Genomic DNA, 22,336 nt, shown 5'->3' with positions numbered 1-22,336 from the left:
TCCAATTAAGAGTGTTTGGAACAGAAATGTACCAATTTATAATATAAAGGAGTGCTATTGTCAACCTCTTATTACGAGAATATTTTTTTTATGGCATTGTTCGTTATAATTATAATACCATTTTTGTAAATTTTTGAAAATTTTCGAATAATTTAAGGTGTCGAAAAAATGTTTGAAGTTTTTTGAACATGCGTGGTAAATTTGAATATTAGAAACTCTGTTTTTTTGTACTGTAAACTCTTTGGAATTTTTAAAAAATTATAGAGATAATATTGTAATTATAACGAAAACTGCTATAAAAAATAATCAACATATGATTTGGGATGTAGAAATTGTAATTAACACTCTTTTGGTTTTTAGATTCAATACTTCAAAATTTGCAATTTTTTCACTAAAGAAATAGCATTTTTTTTGTTGAATGTCCAATCTATTACAATATATTTATTTTGTTTATTAAAATTTCAATTGGAAATGAAAGCATTTTTGTCTTGGATTACACTATTTTCAAATTGGTCGCTAGTGTTTTTAACTTTTCAACCAATTTAAAATTTCAATAGTGTTCCAAAGCAATTTTCACTAGTGTTGTTGAGGTTAAACATCAACAACAATTCTAGTACTTGGAATGAAGAAAATGACTAAGACAAAGCAAATTAATTATTAAGAACATGTCTATATTTTAGTGAAAAATTCTCAAAAGAGCCACATAATTCTATGATATCTCTATTTATAATCTTGTGGATACAATTTAGTCCATAAATTTGTTCATTTTTAGTCTACAAAAAATTTTAGCAGAAAAAATCTAACAGTGGCAGGTGCTCGTTGGGCACCAGTGGTGTTGATCAGTTAGTACTTTTCAAAGTGTAATATTGTTATTGGTGCAATCAAGTATTGGGTTCTATATAATTCAATGTAATAACTTTTATAGAGTATCTCTATTGTAAGATGTCATCTTCTTTCTTAATCGATGCTAGTTATCATGGTTTTTACGTGTAAGTGTCACTCGATCCGGTGGCTCCACAAATGTTGAGCATATTTATGTGTGTGAACCCTTCAATAGGCAAGTTGAGAGAGCTTCCCAATCAATGTATTACAACATTTTATTTGCATATGGGATTTGAAAGCTGCAAGAACAACTTCAAAATTGTTCAACTATCAAAGAGTCCAACTAAATCTCCAAATGGTCACAAATTTAATGTGTACTTAAGTTTTCCGGCTCAATGAGCAAAAATAGATTGTGAAAAAGGACCAATTCATTGTTGACCATACAGATAAAGATTAGCCTAAACCTAAGAGATTCTCCTATGAAACACATTATATTTTTTACCATGAAAATTTTTACTGAATCGTTAAATTTTTCACTTTAGTTCACCCAAAAGCAACTCTCTTTGAATGGCCAACACATACCATCATTGCATTTGACATCTCCAAAGTTCTTAAACGCACATGCAACTCTAGCCGTAATAGATAATCAATTATAGTATCTTTTAACTATTAAAAGTTCATGATATTTTTTTGTGGGATGGAATTTGAAGCACAACATAAAGGACTTGGATATAAATTTGAACAAATTTTTTCTGATTTTTAGAATTGAAAGCAATAATATATCATCAATGTTCGGACAATGATCATGAAAAAACAAAGTATTGTGTAATAAATTTTCTTGAAGGAAATGATGAAGGCATGTTTCACACCTTCGTTTTAAAGTTTATTGGATACATATGCACTTATCACAAGACTTTTAAATTAATATAAAGTCCCTGATTCACATAGGTTGGTGTTGGAACAATGCTCAATGTTACGTGCAGTCTATGATGACACGTTACAAGCTAAGAGATACTCACAAGTTGGCCAAGTGGTGGCGCATGTTGTGGTGCATACAGGTGGCATGCTGATGCTTAGTTTGTATGCAGTGATATTTTCGTAAATATCTTCAATATTGTCCAGATCAGGACGGAACTTGGTATTCGCCATTTATTTGGGTCTACAAATAGAATGGTGCAATCGGTTTGGCGAAACTAGGTGATTTGATATATGGTGCTTCCCATATATCTACAGAGCAAAAATCATCTATGTTCCTGGTAGAAGGCTAAAAGTTCAGAATGCTCTTTAAGGGGGTACCCTGGTGTCAGCTCTCCACCACCCCTTGTACCTTGGTGCTAAGTGAGCTACTACTAGCCAGTGGGGACTAGTAGGGCGGGTATATGAGGACCACGAGGGGACTCATATGTCTCCATGAGTTGGAGTACTCATGGACATTATCGGGCCGACCCGATAGTGCGTCGAAGAATGCCGCCAGAGGTTCAATGGTACGTTTCTCTTGGCTTGCCGGTATGCCGCTTGCACGGGACGTGGCCTACATCCTCCGAGAGACGTCGTGGCGCGCCTAGGCCACGAGTCTCAACACGAGATGACACGGGTAGTCGTTCGTGGGCTAGTTAGCATACGCGCATGGGACGGATGCACCACGTTGGAAAGGGACAGAGGTCTAATGTATGCAACTAGCTTGGTGGCTTGTCTTGAGGGCCTGCCAACATGCGTGGAGGCATGGTGCCTTGAGGATTGGTCCATGGATGTATGGGAGTCCTTGGGCGACGAGGGAGACTATTCGGACTGTATCAAATGGGGCATGATAGAGGCGTTGGCACGTTAGCTTGGTGTTGACATCTTGCCACCCATGCTACCTTGGTCTCGAGTGACAAGGTGAGCGTCGGTGTTGGGATTTGTCTTACCATGGTGGGAACCTATGGACAGTGCGAGTATCTTGGCTAGAGAGCCTCGATGCATGAATGCACTCATGGATGCTTGAGAGCATGACTCGGCGGGAGTTGTTCGAGAGACGGAAGTGTGCACGAGGCACACGGTCGCGCAAAAAATGAGTCCATTGTTACTCGGATGGTTGGAAGGCTGACCTTGGCTTAGAGAAGTCAAGGTGCCGCACGGGTGTTCCGCTGCCTGAAAAGGTGAGCCCGTGACACTCAACATAGGGCTAATTTCTATGTTTATTTTACAAATAAAAAAAATATGATTGCCAAAAAAAGAAAAATATTTCCAAGGATTAAATTGCAAAACAAAAGATAACTTAGGAATATTTATGCAAAACCCCCCGAAAAATTGCATAATTTGTATTTAACAAAATCTATTAAATCTCTACACAGAAATTGAATTTTCTTCCAATTTCAGATTTCAATGGCGTCGAGCATCCGATCCAAATCGGTTCTTCTCCTGATTTTAGTACAATTGTGCTTTACACTCATCTCGTCTTCCTCGCTTTCACCTTCTTCTGTGTAAGATTTTAACTTTACCCCCTTTTTGATTTTCTTGGTAACCAAACAGTGTTGTGGAACATTGATTCCGCATCCCTTCAATGAAATATTCGATTTTTTTATTCAAATTATTAATATTTTCAGGTCCAGTGAAGGTTACTCCATTCATGGTCGAGTTAAGATTCCAAGTACGTATCCTATTTCTGTTTCTCGAATCTAAAGATTGATTTTTTATTTGAATTTTTCCAATTTAAGCAATTTATTAGGTTTTACTGTAAACTATTTTATATATTATGGTGAATTTTTCATGTTACTGAATCACTCAATTACTTGAAACATTGGTAAGAGTTCATGATCTGAATTGTAGAAAGATTAGGTTTTTGAACTGTATAGATTTGAAATTTTGACCTTTTATATTAGTTTGTTTAAATGGTAATTTTCTCTACTGGGCTGTTGTTAATTTGAACGACCAATATATGTAATGCTTGGTTAGAGATTGTCCAAATTACTTGTCTTTTTGGGTTTGAAATGACTTTCTTTTTATTTGAAAGTCTTTAGAGTTGTTCTTCAATGATAAAAGTTAGGTTTTCTTAATTCAGATCATGCTGAAATTACACGAAATTTTCTCAGGAAGAGTGTTGTGAAGCTCCTTGATACAAAAATGCATGATAGGTTTATTGTTTGGATCCATAGGTTGCTCTCCTTATATCCAGGGCTTTTGACTCATTGGGGATTTGAACCCCTTTTAGTCTCCTTTCCACACATACAGATACTCACATACCTAATCACTCGAGCTATTCCGAAGTGACTTGAAAAAGTAGTGGTGCTTGGACTGTATGGCAATCTTGGATCGGAAGCTCGGTTCTAGGATCTCTAGCTGTCGTGGTATTGTGGTTTTTTTTAGATTGATGTCTGGTTGCTAGAACTTTGATTGGTTTGCATTATTTTCTTTTAAATAAGAGTTGTGATAAGATTGATATGGTTGTGAATTCATGTTATATGGTTTAGACATTGTTAGAACGTAATTTTTATCACAGAACATACTTTTGCCCGAACATGTTTTGCAGTTGTATTCTTCTTGTTTTTCTCCCTTACTTATCTTTTCATTTATGGTTGAGTTTATGCACATAACTAATGTCTTTCTTCTTGGCAGGTTTTGGGGCTACTGGATTTGGTCTTCCTGGGAAAATATCAAACATCAAAGTTATACTCAATGGTGGCCAAAGGGTGACCTTTTTGAGGCCTGATGGTTTTTTCTCATTGTATCCTTTAACATTGTTTATGCTGTCTATGCGTTGATTCAAATTCCATTTATCTTGGTGGTTCTTTTCATATTCGAAAACTTTCAACAATAGATCTTTTTTTTCCCTTTTTTTTATATAATTTTAAAGTTTCATAAATTTATGAACTTATTCAATGTTTTGAACTATCCTTGACATGTGTGCTTTAAGCCATAATGTGCCAGCAGGTACTCATCTTATCGAAGTGGCAGCAATAGGATATTTCTTTTCCCCGGTGAGAACTCTATCCACAGATCAATCTCGCTGTTAACATTTTCAAACCGCTACTTATGTCTGATCTCGTTATGTTTCTTTCGTTAAAACATTTAGGTTCGAGTTGATGTTAGTGCCAGAAACCCGGGTAAGGTTCAGGCTGCACTAACCGAGACCAGGAGGGGACTACACGAGTTTGTTTTAGAGCCATTGAGAGAAGAACAGTATTACGAGGTTAGCTTAGATTGACACGCTATTTACTTTACTGTTTTTGCTCTGTCATTGGTTTTTTTACATTCACCATTGTGATTTCAGGTAAGGGAGCCCTTCAACATAATGTCGATTGTGAAAAGCCCGATGGGTATGATGATTGGATTTATGGTGATTGTCATGTTTCTAATGCCCAAATTAGTGGAAAACATGGGTAAGTCTTCTATTCTTTTACTTATAAAGGATTCTACTCCATATAATTTGTTTTCAGACTCCATTTCCTAGAACTAGATTTGCATTCATATGATGGGATAGCTCCTCCTCCACCATGACCTTATCACAATTAAGGGCGTGTTTGGTAGTCACTGTGTAATTACTAAGTCCAGTCTAGTAATTCCACTTTAAAATACAAAGTATGTTTGGATATCAGTGATGATTACATATACATTCTTAATGTCTTAGTTGGCAAAATAGGTAGTAATTATTATATAATATTTTTTAGTAATTACTATTTAAAATGGAAAGTATTTATTAATTATACTCAATTTTCTTATGGGGGCTATGAGAGTTGAAGCATGAAATTGTAGTTTCTTTCAATTATATGATTAGACAATCGTGTTAAATTGTGTAATTACCTTTACCTTTAATTACACTCAAATCCAGTTCCACCATGGCTTTTTAAACGCGCTCTAAAAGTAAAAAGATAATACAATACACATAGGTGGAGGGAAGGGAACGGTTCCATCCAATCAATCATATTGTCTAACTCTTAGCATATTCGGTCTATCTATATGCTGCTTGAAAAATATTATGACCCACATGAGATAGAAATGCCTCTTTAACCGAAACTTCTGTTTGTTCGTTTATATCTCGCGTACTTATTGAGTTGCCAAGTTGTTTTCGATTCAGGACTAATGTACTTCTTATTTGTTAATAGATAGTTTGCTTGTATAGTAGTTTTTTAACTAACCATATGGTTTAATTAACAACAGATCCCGAAGAAATCAAACGAGCACAAGAAGAAATGAGAAGCCAAGGGGTTCCATCACTAGCAAACTTGATGCCCGGGGCTGGTAGAAGCTAGTGGAGCAAAGAGTTCGTTCACACCAGCGTGAGCCATCCTCGGCCTATGCTGACCCAAGGAATGGCCTCATTTATATGAACAGAAGCTCGAAAGCTCTGAATTGATGGAGGATAGGATAGAAGAGGCTTTAAGCGAAAACTTTGTAATGAAAAAGAAAATCTAAATCTTATTCCTTTTTGGGATTGATTTTGACACAAATGTGCTGCCCTTGAACTTGATTAACTTGTGTTTGGAATGAACTTTAGTTGAAATAGTTCTTAGTATGTTTAAATAGTAAATCTGGGTTTGCAAAATACATTTTATTTACACAAATATTGGCCTCTACTGAAGTTAAGATTTTCGAAAATTGATTCATTTTTTCACTTTTTCTCCAATCATATGTTGACCGACATTCATCGGAGTAATGCAAAGTCCATCATCCTCCGATGAGCTCACTACACCTGCTGATTAAAGTTGTCGGGACTTGGAAGCGTGATTTTGATTGCACTTTTTTCGGCTAAACTTCAAAATACAAATCGTCGTTTTGTGAATAGATTATGAATATTTTTGCTTGTAAAATTAATTAAAGGTTATTTTTCTATTAGTTTCTTACTGTCGTTGGAGAACATTTGAAGTGGTTGGTTGGTTGGTTGGTTTCTAAACCTTAAATTTTTCGAGCATCTATTTTGTAGCTTTGGCAGGGATAGTTGGGCTAATAAAAATGGTTGTCTGTGTGATAAAAAGTGTCTTCATTTGGATTGTATAGAGTAACAGATAAGTAGTATTAGAGTTTCTTTGCTTAGTCCTAAGAATCATTGAGTGGTTGTAATGGTGTAAGTGTAATCCATTTGTTAGGATTACTTCTTCTTGCTTAAATCGAAAATTTACTATAGAGCATTGCTATTAGGTACTTTAAGGTAGGGCCGGCAAAATAAGTCAGACACGATAACACGATTCAAAACCCGTACGAGAATTAACGGGTTTGGATTTGCCTTAAATGGGTTTAGGTCGTGTTCAGGTTGACTCGTCTAACCCGTTTAATAAACGACCTGGTCGTGTTCGGGTTGACACGGTTAACACGAAACTGGCTCGTTAATGACTTATTTAAAGTTATTTTAGTACTTGTACATATCATAAATGAGTTATAAACGTGTTGAATACTTCATAAACGTGTTATTGGTTGACATATTTAAACAAAATATGCTTATAAACAGATTACATGAGTCATGTCGTGTCAACCCGTTTATTCGGATTCAGTATATATCTATTATACATGGATCTCGACACGACACGAATACGAATTGTCACCCTTACCTTAAGGTGCCTAACACCATATAGATATAGCGCGTTGTAAGTAGTTAGCAGTTTCTTATATTATTTATTAAATCAAAATATGTGGAATCTAATAACGTTATACCACCTCATGAGTAAAAAAAAAAAAACCTTTACTATATTTGAAAATTATTGTACACCGTATAGTATTATATTGAATTATATTTTATGTAATATTTTATGTAAAATTATAAGTGGGATTAATTTTAATAGACATCTAAATATATAATATTTTAATATATAGTAAAATATAATATTAGGAATTATCAAAAAAAATATATAAATATTTGTATTTTATTTCTTGGTTTTTGGTCTACTAACCTTATCTCAAGACAAAGGAAGAGAAAATTGTAATTGAATGAATAGAAAGAGAAAATGACTAGCAATACATACCAAACAAACTTTTGGTTACCCACTTAACAACAAAAAGTAAAAACAAATCATCTTTACAAGGGACCCTACCTACTTTAACTTCTATGCAGAAAAACGAAACAACATGACAAAAATTATACAAAAAAAGTCACTATAATCTATTCTACTATTCAAAACTAATAATTGTTTGAAATTATAGAAAAATTATGTGGTAAGAATAATATCTCCAATTTTGGTTGTCAAAATAACCACATATAACAACATTTTCAATAAAATTTAAAATAAAAATAAGTTTATAATTAATATTTAAAATGAAAAATTTATCTATAATTATATTCAAAATATAATTAAAATTCCTCAATTACCTCTAATTATATTATCAGATAACTTTTATTATGTGCCAAATTTAACACAATCGTTAGTAATTTTTTATTAAGTATGCTACAATATAGCAATAAACCACATTTTTAACCCTAGAGAGAGTCGTATAGAGAGGATCTTGAAGGGACATGGGCAAAATTGGTAAAATGTTTAAAAAAAGAAGTAAAAATAATAGACTTTAAAAAAAAAAAGTAAAAATAAAAGAAGACAATATAAAAAAAGTATAGTGTGCAATTTTCTAAAAATATATTACAGGAATGCAAGTCCATTCTTTAGATTATTACCACATTTTAAAACTCAATAATAGTAAAAATGGTTGATTTTGATTTCGAACCAGAAATTCATAAGAAAAGCATATGAAAGAAAAAACACACTCAATGTGGGCAAAAAGTAAATTCATTCCTTTTACCATTTTCTCTATATTATATCATATCATATTATATATATATTGATTCCCCAACACAACCCAAAATCCATTCCTTATTAAAAACCCAAATCCATATTAAAAAGGTCTTCTTCATCAGAGACCAATTTCCATACACTTCACCCCAAAACCACCACCACCACCAAATATAAAAAAACACACCCTACAAAAATCAAAGTTCTAGTATTCTACTACCACATCAAATTGTGACAAAGTAAACAAATCAATTCTTCGAAATTTTTATGGTTTCTCAACTCAGAGAGGTCATTCAATTGACCAAACAATTGCTCAGTACCTGTAGTGAACAGGCTTGTATGGTCCCTCAACTGGCACACTGATGTAGTCAGCTTGGTCCTTGGAGAGCTTGGTGAGTCTAGCTCCGAGTTTGCCCAAGTGAAGAGCGGCGACCTTCTCGTCGAGATGCTTAGGCAAGACGTAAACCTCCTTCTTGTATTTCCCAGATGACTTCTCGTTCCAGAGCTCGAGTTGGGCGATGACTTGGTTGGTGAATGAGCAAGACATGACGAAACTAGGGTGTCCGGTGGCACAACCCAAGTTCATCAAACGTCCCTCGGCCAAGACAATGATACCGACGTTGGTCTCGGGGAAGACCCACCTGTCGGTTTGTGGCTTGATGGTGATTCTCTTAACACCGGGGTAGGTCTCGAGACCCAACATGTCGATTTCGTTGTCGAAGTGACCGATGTTGCAGACAATGGCGTTGTTCTTCATCTTCCTCATGTGGTCAACCATGATGATGTCTTTGTTACCGGTGGTGGTGACGAAGATATCAGCATCGGAGACAACGTCTTCGAGTGTCAAGACTTGGAGACCTTCCATGAGAGCCTGAAGGGCACAGATGGGGTCGATCTCGGTCACGATCACACGGGCTCCGGCTTGCTTGAGAGCAGCAGCACAACCCTTTCCGACATCTCCGTAACCGCAAACAACGGCAACCTTTCCAGCAATCATAACATCAGTGGCCCTCATAAGACCATCTGGGAGAGAGTGACGGCATCCGTACAAGTTGTCGAACTGTTATCAATCATCCAAAACACAAAATTATATTCAACAAAAGCTATTCATTTGATTCAAATGAAAGTAGAGTAATTGAACAGAGCAACTTTATATATACATTACATTTCTACAAATATGTAAAAGCAAAACCCTTTATTAATGTTCAAACCTTACATAGATTAGATTAACCTGTAAGAATTCAAATCCTAAGCAAGAAACAGAGTAAAGAATAATATATAAATACATATATGAGATTTGAGCAGAAAAACCAGAGCAACTTTATATACATTATTAAATTCAATCTTACTTTATTCCTACAAATATGGAACCAAATCCCTGTCCCAAAAAACCAATGTTCAAAAACACAATTATTTTCAATTAAAGCAATTTCTTTAATTCAAATGAAAGTAAAGTATTTGAACAGAGCAACTTTATATCTACATTATATTTAATCTTATCTTATTCCTACACATATGTAGGAGCAAAACCCTTTATCAATGTTCAAACTTTACTTAGATTAGATTCAACCTGTAATAGCTAAACTCCTATGCAGAAAACAGAGTAAAGAAAATACACATTATATTAAATCTTATTTTATTCCTACAAATATGGAAAAGCAAACCCCTGTTCGAAAAAACAAACCCTAATTGAATTGTTTATCAATGTTCAAAAACCTTCCTTAGATTCAAGAATTATATATATTATATATATAATTAAATTAAATATTATTTTATTATTCCTACAGATAAGGAAAAGCAAATCCCTGTCGGAAAAAACCATAATTGAATTGTTTATCAATGTTCAAACCTTACTTAGATTCAACCTGTAAGACCTAAAACCCTAAGCATAAAACAGATTAAAGAAAAAATTTAATCTTAGTTTATTCCTAAAGATATGAAAAACCCTAATTGAATTGTTTATCAATATTCAAACCCTAAGAAGATTCGAACCTGTAAGAACTAAAACCCTAAGCATGCTAAATATATATATATATAAGATCTGAGCTGAAAAAGCAGAAGATAAAGTAGATCTGCAAGTTAAATAAGCATTAAAATCCAAAAAAAATCGATTGAATCATATCAGATCTGAATCAAAAAAAGCAAAAATAAACACAGATCTAAGTTTTTACCTTGCTCTTGGTAACAGAGTCGTTAACATTGATAGCAGGGAACAACAAAGTTCCATTAGCTTGCATCTGGTAAAGCCTCTTAACACCAGTAGTAGTTTCTTCAGAAACACCAACAAGTCTATCCTTCATCTTGTGGTATCTCTTAGGATCAGTCTTCAAACCTTCCTTAATAATCCCAAGAACAAGTTGAAACTCAACATTATCAGTAGAAGTAGGATCAGGCAACTGACCAGTCTTTTCATAGATCTCCTCAGCCTTAACTCCCTCATGAATCAAAAGCGTAGCATCACCACCATCATCAACAATCAGATCTGGACCACCACCTGGACCCCAATCAAGAGCACGCTCAGTACACCACCAATACTCTTGAAGAGTCTCACCTTTCCAAGCAAAAACAGCAGCCGAATCACGAGCTATGGCGGCCGCAGCGTGATCCTGAGTCGAGAAAATGTTGCAGGAGCACCATCTCACCTCAGCACCGAGTGCGGTTAGGGTTTCGATAAGAACAGCAGTCTGAATAGTCATGTGAAGAGAACCAGTGATTCTGGCTCCCTTAAATGGCTGAGATGGACCGAATTCAGTACGGCACGAGACGAGACCTGGCATTTCGACCTCCGCGAGTTCGATCTCGAGACGACCGAAATCGGCCTGAGAAAGGTCCTTGACCTTGTATTCACGGCCGGCGGTGGTTTTCTCGACGGAGAGAGACATGTTTTCAGATCTGATCTGAGCTCTGATTCGATCTGAGAAGAGAGAGAGAGAGAGAGAGAAATGAGAGTGAGACGAAGATGAATGGTGGAGATGAAGGGGTATATATAGGGTTAGGGGTTTTGAGATGGACGGTCCAGATTTACTGATTTGGGGTTTTGGATTTTATTTATTTAATTTTTAATTATTTTTTAGAAAGGGTTGGTGGGTGGATCTGGTAAAAATTGTAAGTGAGAGAATAGAAAATGAAGGCTATTTTGAAGGTGGGGTCCACTATGAATGTATTGCTTTTGTGTTTTGTGATTATTTGAGGATATTTTTAAGCTTAAAGGTTTACTAATGACTATAATTACTACTATTATATAGGTAATCTTGTTGTTGTTACTATTGGAAATTTCTATAGTAAATCTATTAGAGTTGTTATGGTACAATTTTTTTTATCTATTTTGACATCTACAAAGTTTTTAGATAGAATGGTTATTGTATAGGTAAGATAGATGGATGTAGTCCAATGACTAAAGCTTTGCTAGCTTTTTTTTTAGATTGAACTCTCTTTTCTTTAAGATTGCGCAAGCAATGGCGGTGTATATTTATTACCCAGCATAAATCCTGAATTAGAAGGTGAACCTACGATTACACTGTAAACTTCTAAGTTGCCCAATAAGTATTTGACTGCTTCGGGGAAATGGGTGTGTTAAGACTAGTCGCGCAAGAACCATCTTTCGAAGTCATTAAAGATATTGTTGATCACCAGACCGACCATAAAAATGTAAACATAGTTACGATCCTGTAAAAGCTAAAATTGATCTACAAGGGTCGAATGCTTTAATAATATTATCATAAACTAATAATTTTATTTTTACGAATCAAGGTTCGAGCTTTTCAAATCAATCCAATCAATTGTATGCGATTAGAAAAGCTTGCACGAGGGGGCACCTGCGTATCTGCTAGGCAAGGAACGATTCGAATGCGCTAGGATGGGACTCAACACTCAATTTTTCATAGAAGGATATGAAATAAAACTAGGGTGTAATTAATTATTCTTTCAAGACGAGGGTGCTTTGGTGGGATCGCAGCGATATATACAAATATTAAGTTTTTTTCTATTGAAGTAGTTTTATTTACGGGTATATATACTTTTTCCTTATGTTGTTGTGGCAATCTTTCTTAGTGCACCCTTACCTGAGTAAAGAGAGAATACTTGGTAGCAAGACCGTAGGAGTTTAGTAGGCGAGCCAATAACACGCATGCCAAGGATAGTTGTCCAAGGTCTCGTTCCATTCAGCGCAATAGTAAACTAATTAGCTAGCTGAAGTTAGAAAATTCAAAAGTAGTTGCTTTCCTAGTTGCACATTCATCGTATATAATAGTATATCTGGGTACATCTCTGCTTTTTTGTTTGTAACGAGAGCGAGATAAAAGAGTATTTCACGAAGTTCGAGACAATTCTTAGATAGCAAACACTAAAGGGTTCTCCAAACAGATCCATTAAAGTCTTTATGGTAGATTTTTTTTTTATCTATTTTGGCATCTAGAAAGCTATTTTGGTCTATTTTTTTTTCATGATCGTATACGTTGTAATTATTTAAGACTACTTGCAATTTTTTAGAAAATTTTAAATAGTTTATAATGCCTAAAGTAAGGTTTAAACAGTTACTTAACCGTGCGTATAAGAAAAAATAGTTACGCGTATAATAAAAAGTAAATCTTATTTTCGACATTGTAAACTAGTTGGAATTTTTTGAAAATTTACATGTGCTCTTAAATAACTATAACATGCATGATCATGAAAAAAAAAATTAGACTAAAAATTATTTTTAGTACTGAAACAGATAAGAAGTCTACCGAAACACTCCTTTAAGGGTGTGCTGTAGACTTACCCAAAACTATTTTTATTTTTATTTTTTTGTAATAAATCATGCAATTTTATTAAAATATCAATTAACTAAAATAATAGCATGCAATCAAATCAAGACATCGCTCCCATTGAAAACACAATTAGGATTAGAAACAGAAAAACAAGTCAACTGATCGACCACCATATTCCAGGACCATTTGATAAAAAAAAAAGCTAAAATAAAATCATATGAAAAATATTGTAGTATTATAGTTAACTTTATAAACGTCTTTATTCAATTACCGCTCAAAAGATACAATAGTTGAAACGTTCATTCAACTATTGTGCAAAATATGTAAATGCACTACTAACAACTCCTTCAACTACAAAGAACTTGTTAGTCCCAACAACTAACAGTGATTTGATGTCGAACAATTGAAAAGCAAAGAAGACGAACAAATAATGAAACAAAATAAAATAAAACTATGTCACAAAAATAAAACTAATCGCAGTAACAAAAATTTTGTGAATATATTTTTTTTTTCTTTTTGTAAAGAGAAAATTTGGTTGGTTTCGTTTCAACTTTCAAGAGCAAAACTTAATAAGAAAAAATTCAAAAATGACAGAATATTGAATGGATATTATTATTTTTTTGAATAAAAAAAAGTAATTTTTATTAAACAAAGCATCGCTCAAAATAAAAAATAACAAATCAAAGAGAAAATCACTCTCATGAAATGACGATTAGCATAACATCAAGATTGTCTAACAAAATATTGAGTAACTCAATTAACGGACCGGCTTGAACAACCAATAAATTGTCAGTTTCTACTATAATCTTTACAAATGATTCGAAGGAATATTATTGAGAGACCTTAACTTGAGGATGTCCACTCCATTACAAAAAAAATACTATTAGTATGATAGTAATTGTACACTCTAGTTTAAATAATTAAAAAATGACATAGGAAGAATGACATTTAAATTTGAGAGTTCTTCTTTGTGAGAGTTAGTATTATTGTATTAAGCTATGTTTATGACCACACAGTTAATTTCGGTCCAAAAAACTTTAGACTTGTGCCCAAAGCCGAAAAAACGAATTTAAATATGAAGTGATATTTATATATAAATTTCTATATTTTATTTGTCGAAATAATTTGTACAAAAAATATGTACAATGTATTACAAATTTATAAGGATATCCTATTGTTGAAATATCTACTTATCATATTTATCCCTAAAAGACTTAGATAAGCATGGAATTTAAATGATACCTTATTACCTTATGCTAAATTTGTAATAAGAACCCAAAGACCACTTATCATGTTTTGACTTGTGAGAATCATTCTATGATTTATAAGGTGCCCTTATCACAACACAACCATGTGGATTTCTATGACTTTTAACTTGAGAATGTTGACTAATTAATCACACTAGAAATGGAAAGAGTTATTGGTTTTTTTGTGGAGAAATTGGTATAGTAGAATTAAGAAAAACTCATGAGAATATTTTGATGGTGATGATAGCATGGTGACCGGTTTTATGGGCTTTGGATTATCTTAATAAAATTTTATTTAACCAATATACAATCTACTTAATTTAGAGAAAGTATAATTCAAAGATTTTGTTTGAAAAAAAAAATACTAAAAAGTATTATTTACACCCAATACCAAATATCAATTTCTACATATTTAAAGTTAAATTGATTTTAAATTAAAATATGCAAAATTAGACATGTAAATATGTAATATGAATTCAAGCTAATGACTAATGTTATCTGCCTTTAAACAAATATTGTTATCAAAAATATTATCTTTGTAATTAATCGAGTTGCTCTTTTATCATCAACAAATCTTTTAACATGTCGCTTTAAGTTTTATTTTTTGAAATAATGATTGGTCCTACGAGTTTTTAACGTGCTTTATCTTTATTTGCACACTTTTTAAGAAAACTTTCCAATAAATTATTGATTTAAAGGATACTCTAAGCCAAACACACTTAATTTTAAGAATCTCAACTTAGAATTCTCAAGTAGTGATGGTTCACCAAAAAAGAAGATATATCTTATTAGGGTAAATGGCGGCAAAACACCCAATACTTTCGTTTTAGTTTCATTAAACCCCCACAACCCAAATTTCTGCGGGTAAACCCCCAAAACCAGGAAACTGTTAGCAATTTAACACTTCCGTTCAAATTTAGCTGTTAACTGCCAGGTTTGATCGTCCACGTGGACACAATAAACACGTGTCACAATTTTATTGGTCCACGTAAATAATTATTTCAAAAAAATAAAAAATTAATTTAAAATTAAAAAAATTAAATAATATTTCTTTTTTTTTTATTTCTTTTTTTTCTTTTCTTTCTTTTTTCTTTCTTTCTTTTCTTTTTGTTTCCTTTCTTTTCTTTCTTCTTCTCGTCTGTATCACTCTCTCTCTCTCTCTCTCTCTCTCTCTCTCTCTCTCTCTCTCTCTCTCTCTCTCTCTCTAATACGCAGAGGCAAGCAACATCTGCCCAGACCACCGCCCACACCACAACCACCCTTCCTCCGCCCACACCACCGCCCACACCACCCTTCCTCCGCCCAGACCACCACAACCGAACTGCCCACCACCACCAAAACCCCACATCTCAGATCCAAACACATCAAAGAGACCTAAACACCTACCCAAATTCGGATCCCGATTCCATAAAAACAAATAAACACAAATTAAATCCACAAGAAAAAAAACTTCAGATTAAAGAGAAAGAAAATCGCAAGGGTGAGAGAGAGAGCTCACTGAAAATCGCAAGGAGTCTGTCGATGTGGGGCTCGTGAGATCTGAGATCTCGAACTCCAGCAGTGGTGGCGTTCCTCAGTCGCCTGCTGCTTCCATCTCCGACAGTGGTGGCGTTCGTCCCAGAGCCTTGGTGATGAAGATGAAGAGGAGGATGAAGATGATGAGGTTGAGAAGTTGATCTGGACTGAGAGAGAAAGAGAGAGGAGATGGAGGGAGAGAGAGAGTGATAGAGCGAGAGTGATAGAGAGAGAGAGAGATAATCGTTTCAGAGAAAGAAAAGAAAAAAAAAAGAAAGTAAAAGAAAAAAAGGAAAAAAAACAAAAAAAGAAAATTATTTATTTTTTATTTATAATTTTAAATTAATTTTTTATTTTTTTTAAATAATTATTTACGTGGACCAATAAAATTGTGACACGTGTTTATTGTGTCCACGTGGACGATCAAACCTGACAGTTAACAGCTAAATTTGAACGGAAGTGTTAAATTGCTAACAGTTTCCTGGTTTTGGGGGTTTACCCGCAGAAATTTGGGTTGTGGGGGTTTAATGAAACTAAAACGAAAGTATTGGGGGTTTTGTCACCATTTACCCATCTTATTAATATAGATAGAAGATAGATCTTATTGATATAGATAGTCCCCTTAATCCATTAATCTATTTAAGTTATCTTTACAGACTCGTAATATAAATAATATATTACAAATTTAAATAGTATTTTATTTATTTAAATTTGTATTTGTCTTAATTTTTATTCAATATTTAATTTTCTATTTTTTAAAAATCAATTACATTTTAATTTGGCTTTTTATTTGCTAATGACATATTGCTAATAAGTAATGAAATTGTTATAATTTGATCCGTAAAAAAATTATTTATATTTAAGGGAAAATAAAATATTATTTTTTGCTTAAAAAAAATCAAGAAGTATAAAAGTCCCATGTGGAAGGGAGTGAAGTGGCTTTTTATATTCATAGCTATTATGGCCTTTTTCAATGAAGTGGGATCCATTAATTGGTTGGATTTAGTATCAAAATTACTATACATTACTCTATTGTGTGGGAGCTAACTATTATGTATTATTATATATCAACTCCTCAACTATGAATATTTAATACATTTTTGAATATTAATAACAAAAGTATGCATATTTATTTAAGATTTTTTATTTTCTTTTATTTAAATAGAGGATTTCAAAGAATAATAAATAAAAACATGAAATTTAATAGGGCAAGTTATCTGAGTTGTTTAATAAACGGATCGTGTTCTAATTGATACAAATAATATGAAATTGACTTATTAACGACCTATTTAAAATTATTTCAATATTTTAATATGTCATAAATATAGAAAATAGATCATTAATATATTAATGAGTTGACATGTGTAAACAAAAGTTATTTATAAATAAGATACACTAATCGTGTCGTGTCAACTCGTTTATAAATAGTCGTGTTTGGGTTTTATTTTTGACACGATTATTAAACAGGTTGTTTTCGTGTCGAGCATATACTTGTAATACAAGAGTCTCGACAAGACACAAACACAAATATAACATGTGAGCACGAATTGTTACTTTTAAAATTTATCATACGATAAAGATAATTAAACCTAGACGAGATTAGCAAGATAGAATGAGCACAAATCAATCTACTGTGTTACAAAAATATGTTTAGATACGTCAAAAAAGAAGAAGAGTTAAGGAGTTTGCTTGAATATAAGGCGGTGGGGTTTCACACAATACGTCACATTATATATATAATGATGGTATATCGATGTCCCCTTTAGGGCATTTTTAATGAGGTTAATAACAATAGTTGTCTTATTAGTCTCACCTGACACACTTTAATTATATAAGCTAATTATTATATTTTATTTATTTTTTTAAGGGCACCATTACTTAATTTGAAATCTTTCTACTACCTTTGCTAGGGTTGTACATAAATTTTTGTAAACCGTCAAACCTGGATAATCCACCTAAACTAAATCGAGATAACCCGACGAAAAATACAAACTGAAAAACTCGACGAAAATATAATCTGCCTAATGTGCTTAATTAGTGTACAAAGAGCTATTTAATTACTATATTAAAAGAATATTTAAAAGTAGTTGATACTATATAATTTTGTTTAGATTTAATAATTTAGAATTTATATCTTATTAGTGTCATGTTTAAAATAAGACTAATTAGTAATTTTTCTCCTAAATTTTGACATGCACTAAATCATGCTCCTGAATTTTTTTGGCCATTAAATTTTTTTCTGAACTATTAAGATTGTTAGATTTAAGGACTTTTGTCTAATTTTAGTAAAAAAAATTCTAACATGGATGAAAGTTCATGGGGCATGATTTAGTACATATCAAAGTTTGAAGGGCATGATTTGGTAGATATCAAAGTCTGAGGAGTATGGTTTAGTACATAAACAATCACTGAAACAGTAAAATTGAATAAAATTAGACAAAAGTCTTTAAATCTAACAATCTCAATAGTTCAGAGAAATTTAAATTCAAGAAAATTATTAATTAGCTTTAAAATAATAATAGAATTTGTACTAATAAATAATAAATATTTATACAGTTATTTATGGAATTATTTACACAAAATAATACTATGTTAATTTTTCAAAAATATTACACTAAATTTTTTTTAATACCGAAATAAATTTTTTGATTTGTTCAAAAAAAAAAAGTGTGAAGAAAGATAAGCGTCGGTGAGAGACGGTGATGTAATAATTAGTCAGTGACAAAAACAGATTTTTACCAAACGCGAGCGTGGCGCGTGGAAGTACGCTTCGCCAGCTCTACAGAAGATCTTTGTAGTTGTTATTTTGTCGGCTTGGTCAGCAGTGGGTCTCACGCTATTTTGAGAGAGCGTGGCGTATCTTTGACCACTTGGCATGGGGCCCACATAATTTTCTTTTGCGGCGTTGATTGTACTTCGAGTTTTGGACTAGGATATTCTCCACCGTTGATTCATTTTATATTGAGATATTTGTACCAAAATAATACATAAAAAAAAATTAGGATTTTTGTCCTTAATTATCTATTAATAACTTTCCATTATGATTTAAATAAAGTGTTAACTTCCTCTTATAATTTTTTAATTAATTTTAATGTCCGAAAATATATGGCGAAATATTTTTTTTTCAATTTTTTTTACGGGAGTGTTTGTTATACTTACAACATCATTCTTGTAAATTTTTGAAACATTTCGAATAGTTTACCGTGCTAAAAACGTTTGAAGTTTTTTGAACGTGCGTGGTAAATTGAAATATCAGGAACTCTATTTTCGGTACTGTAAACTATTCAGAATTTTTTAAAAATTTACAGAAATAATACTTTAACTATAACGAATATAAAATTTCAACATATGATTTCGGACGTAGAGATTGACTAAGAAGTTGTAATAGAAGTTTGTAATTAGCACTCCTCTTTTATTCATTACAAATGATTTTTAAACTATTCACAGTAATATAAATTAGTGGTTTTATCAAATTTAATCACACATAACAAATAAAATAATATCACATTAGTATCGCGTGTATAATTTAACATTAAGAAAATATGCATATTTAAAAAATCATTAAACTAAAATGATCCATTTATAACACTGTAAATAATTCATGGACTATTTTTAATGGGTTAAAAAGTTTATAGACAATAATTCATATGTCATAGTTTAGGGAAAAAAAATACTAAATAGCCAATAAAAAATAGAAAAATACTAAAAGATACTACTGTACTTAACACTTTCTTAGTGTCATATAATTAAGTATTCGTCTATATAACTTAAAAAATTAGCTTTTAAAATATATTATTATTGGTGTCGAATCAATAATAATATTCTAAAAAAATATGAAAAATATATCTATTTTTTTAATGAAAGGAAATAAAAAATGGGGAGAGAGAACGTCGGTGGGATTTGATGAGATGGGAAGGCAATTAATAAATTAAAAATAAATAAATAAATAAATTGAAAAAGTTAATATTTGTGAGATATTTAAAATAAAAGACAGAGAAACGTGAGCGTGTCAGATTGGTGGTCCACTGAGAGGGCTTGGTGGGGAAACAGTAGAGGAATATTGCCATGTGAATTGTGGGGTCATGGGTTGCACGATTATGTTACTAATGAAGCTTTTGTTTTTTTTGTTTTTTAAGAAAATTTGGTATAAGTCTTAAAAAAAATTTATATTTTATTTTTCAATCTTAAAAATTGGTGGTAGTTATTTTTTTTAACTGATTCTTTAGACATTAATAAAATATTACATATTAATTTTGTATTGGTCTAAATTATAATTTTAAATATTTATTTAAAATAAAATAAAAAAAATAACAATTTTTTTCTTCTTCGTTTTCTTTACTCAGCCACGAGAGCTCCACCGAAGCACCACCATAGGTTGTGGTCACTGTTTTGACAACAACAAACGAGGACATGGTCATGGCCATGGGACTAGGGACTTTAGGACCTAGAGAGGCCATTTGTGGCCTTCATTTGGCTTGTAGTGACCGGAGTTGGCACTGTTGTGCACAACCGAGAAGGAGAGAGGGAGAAAGACGGACAGTGAGTGAGCTAGAAGGTGGAAGGTTGGGGTTTGAGTTTCGAGTTGTTTGGGATTCTTTTCGAGCTTGGACGACCGAGAACGGTTGACGTCGGACCTGGTTGTGGCTGTTCGACGGAGAAGAGAGAAAGGAGAGAGACAAAGGGTGAGCTCGAGAGATCGGGGACAGGAGGGAAGACTAAGTTTTGGGTTCCAAGACCCAGAGATTTCGAATTTATGGTCTGCTTGGACCGCTGCCGCTAGAGATGTTTGGTCCCTAACTAAGTCGGCACCAGACAAGAGAAGGTATTAATTATTAAAAAATTCGGTCGTAATAATTAATATAATACATTATTTAATCTAAACATAGTGTTCTTTCTTATTTAATACAATACGACCCTTATACGGCGTACCTAACGAGCCCTTAAGGAATTGTACATCAGACCTTCCCTAAACTATTTTTTAGAAAAAAATAAACACCATTTTAGATTCTATGTTTTACAAAAATTACTGATTAGACTCTCTATTTTGTTAAATGATAAAATAAACCTTATATTTTCTAAAATTTTACAAAATAGGACCATAAACTCAATTTTTACTTTTTTTAATAAAACCAACTTGAAAATAATTCTGACATGGACAAATGCAGAAAACGTAACTACTATTGTCATATAACACCTCTACATCAAGTTATTTTGATAAAAAATAATAATTTATAGTACTATTTAGTATCATTTTAAAAAATATATAATTCAATTTTTCATTTAATAAAACAGAAAATTCAATCAATAATTTTTATAATAGTAAATCATGAACAAAGAAAATCTTCTTGTCCAAACTTTAAACCAATGTCCCAAGGTCAAAAACCTGGTTTGGCGCGCTAGCAGGGAATGTTTGCCTACCTTGAAACAACTGCGGATAAGGAGGGTGGATGTGCAAGCTCTTTGTCCAATTTGCCGTGATGCATATGAGTCAATTGAACATGCTTTACTGCTATGTACACAACCGAAACTGGTCTGGGACCGTGTTGGCATTGGGACTGCAATTGCAGCTACTGGGGCGAGTAGTTTTCTGGACTGGTGCATCCAGTCTTTTGCTACTGCTGATGCCGATAAAAGGAAGCTGTTGCCGGTTCTCTGTTGGGCGATATGGAGTGCACGAAACGACTTTGTGTGGCAGCAAAAAACAACTACTGCTGCTACTATTTTGAACACAGCGACGGGATTCCTTGATCAATGGAGTAAAGCTCAGAATACTCTTATTGAGACGTCTTGGTCGAGTTACACGATTCATGACGGAGCTGAGCAATGGGTCGTTCCAAGTGAAAATAAAATCAAGGTAAACGTTGATGCTGCGTTGTTTAATAGTAGTAACAAGTATGGTTGTGGTTTTGTTGCTAGAGATCACTACGGTATGCTAGTCCAAGGGAAAACACTTTTGTTCACATGTTCGCCTTCGCCCGAGCTTGCTGAATCAATTGGCATACGGGAAGCATTGAGTTGGATAAAAAGTCATGGGTGACAACATGCTACAGTGGAAACCGATTGTCTTACGGTAGTTCAAGCACTTAGAAGCTCAATGGACATGATTTCCTCCTTTGGTCAAGTCATTTTGGAGTGTAAAAAGTTGTTATCTGATTTGAAAACTGTTTCTGTTTTATTTGTTAAGCGATTAGCTAATATGGTAGCTCATAACTGTGCAAGAGCTTCTATATTATATCCTGGTTGTATTTTCGATATGGAGTCTGTTCCATTCGACTTGCTACCCTCTTTGGTAGCGGATTTTGATGGTTATTAA

General features: G+C 33.1%; 3 protein-coding genes across 3 annotated transcripts; 2 read left to right on the top strand and 1 right to left on the bottom strand.

Moving 5' to 3' along the window:
- The first annotated feature begins 3,121 nt into the window (after positions 1-3,121).
- LOC115722453 (ER membrane protein complex subunit 7 homolog) lies at positions 3,122-6,343 on the top strand. The gene is made up of 7 exons (XM_030651669.2): positions 3,122-3,284; positions 3,408-3,451; positions 4,417-4,525; positions 4,715-4,778; positions 4,874-4,990; positions 5,072-5,180; positions 5,959-6,343. The coding sequence occupies exons 1-7, from the start codon at positions 3,187-3,189 to the stop codon at positions 6,048-6,050; spliced, it is 633 nt and encodes a 210-aa protein (XP_030507529.1). The 5' UTR covers positions 3,122-3,186; the 3' UTR covers positions 6,051-6,343.
- Positions 6,344-8,494: 2,151 nt separating this feature from the next.
- LOC115722395 (adenosylhomocysteinase 1) lies at positions 8,495-11,524 on the bottom strand. Its single transcript, XM_030651598.2, has 2 exons — positions 10,685-11,524; positions 8,495-9,573 (listed from the first exon to the last, which is right to left on the bottom strand). Exons 1-2 carry the CDS (start codon positions 11,393-11,395, stop codon positions 8,827-8,829), a joined length of 1,458 nt encoding a protein of 485 aa, XP_030507458.1. The 5' UTR covers positions 11,396-11,524; the 3' UTR covers positions 8,495-8,826.
- Positions 11,525-21,349: 9,825 nt separating this feature from the next.
- LOC133030999 (uncharacterized) lies at positions 21,350-22,336 on the top strand. The gene is made up of 2 exons (XM_061104176.1): positions 21,350-21,950; positions 22,074-22,336. The coding sequence occupies exons 1-2, from the start codon at positions 21,350-21,352 to the stop codon at positions 22,334-22,336; spliced, it is 864 nt and encodes a 287-aa protein (XP_060960159.1).

The sequence above is a fragment of the Cannabis sativa genome, chromosome 9 (genome assembly GCF_029168945.1).
Source record: "Cannabis sativa cultivar Pink pepper isolate KNU-18-1 chromosome 9, ASM2916894v1, whole genome shotgun sequence".
NCBI classification, from domain to species: domain Eukaryota; kingdom Viridiplantae; phylum Streptophyta; class Magnoliopsida; order Rosales; family Cannabaceae; genus Cannabis; species Cannabis sativa.
This window is presented reverse-complemented; position numbering and strand designations above follow the sequence as displayed.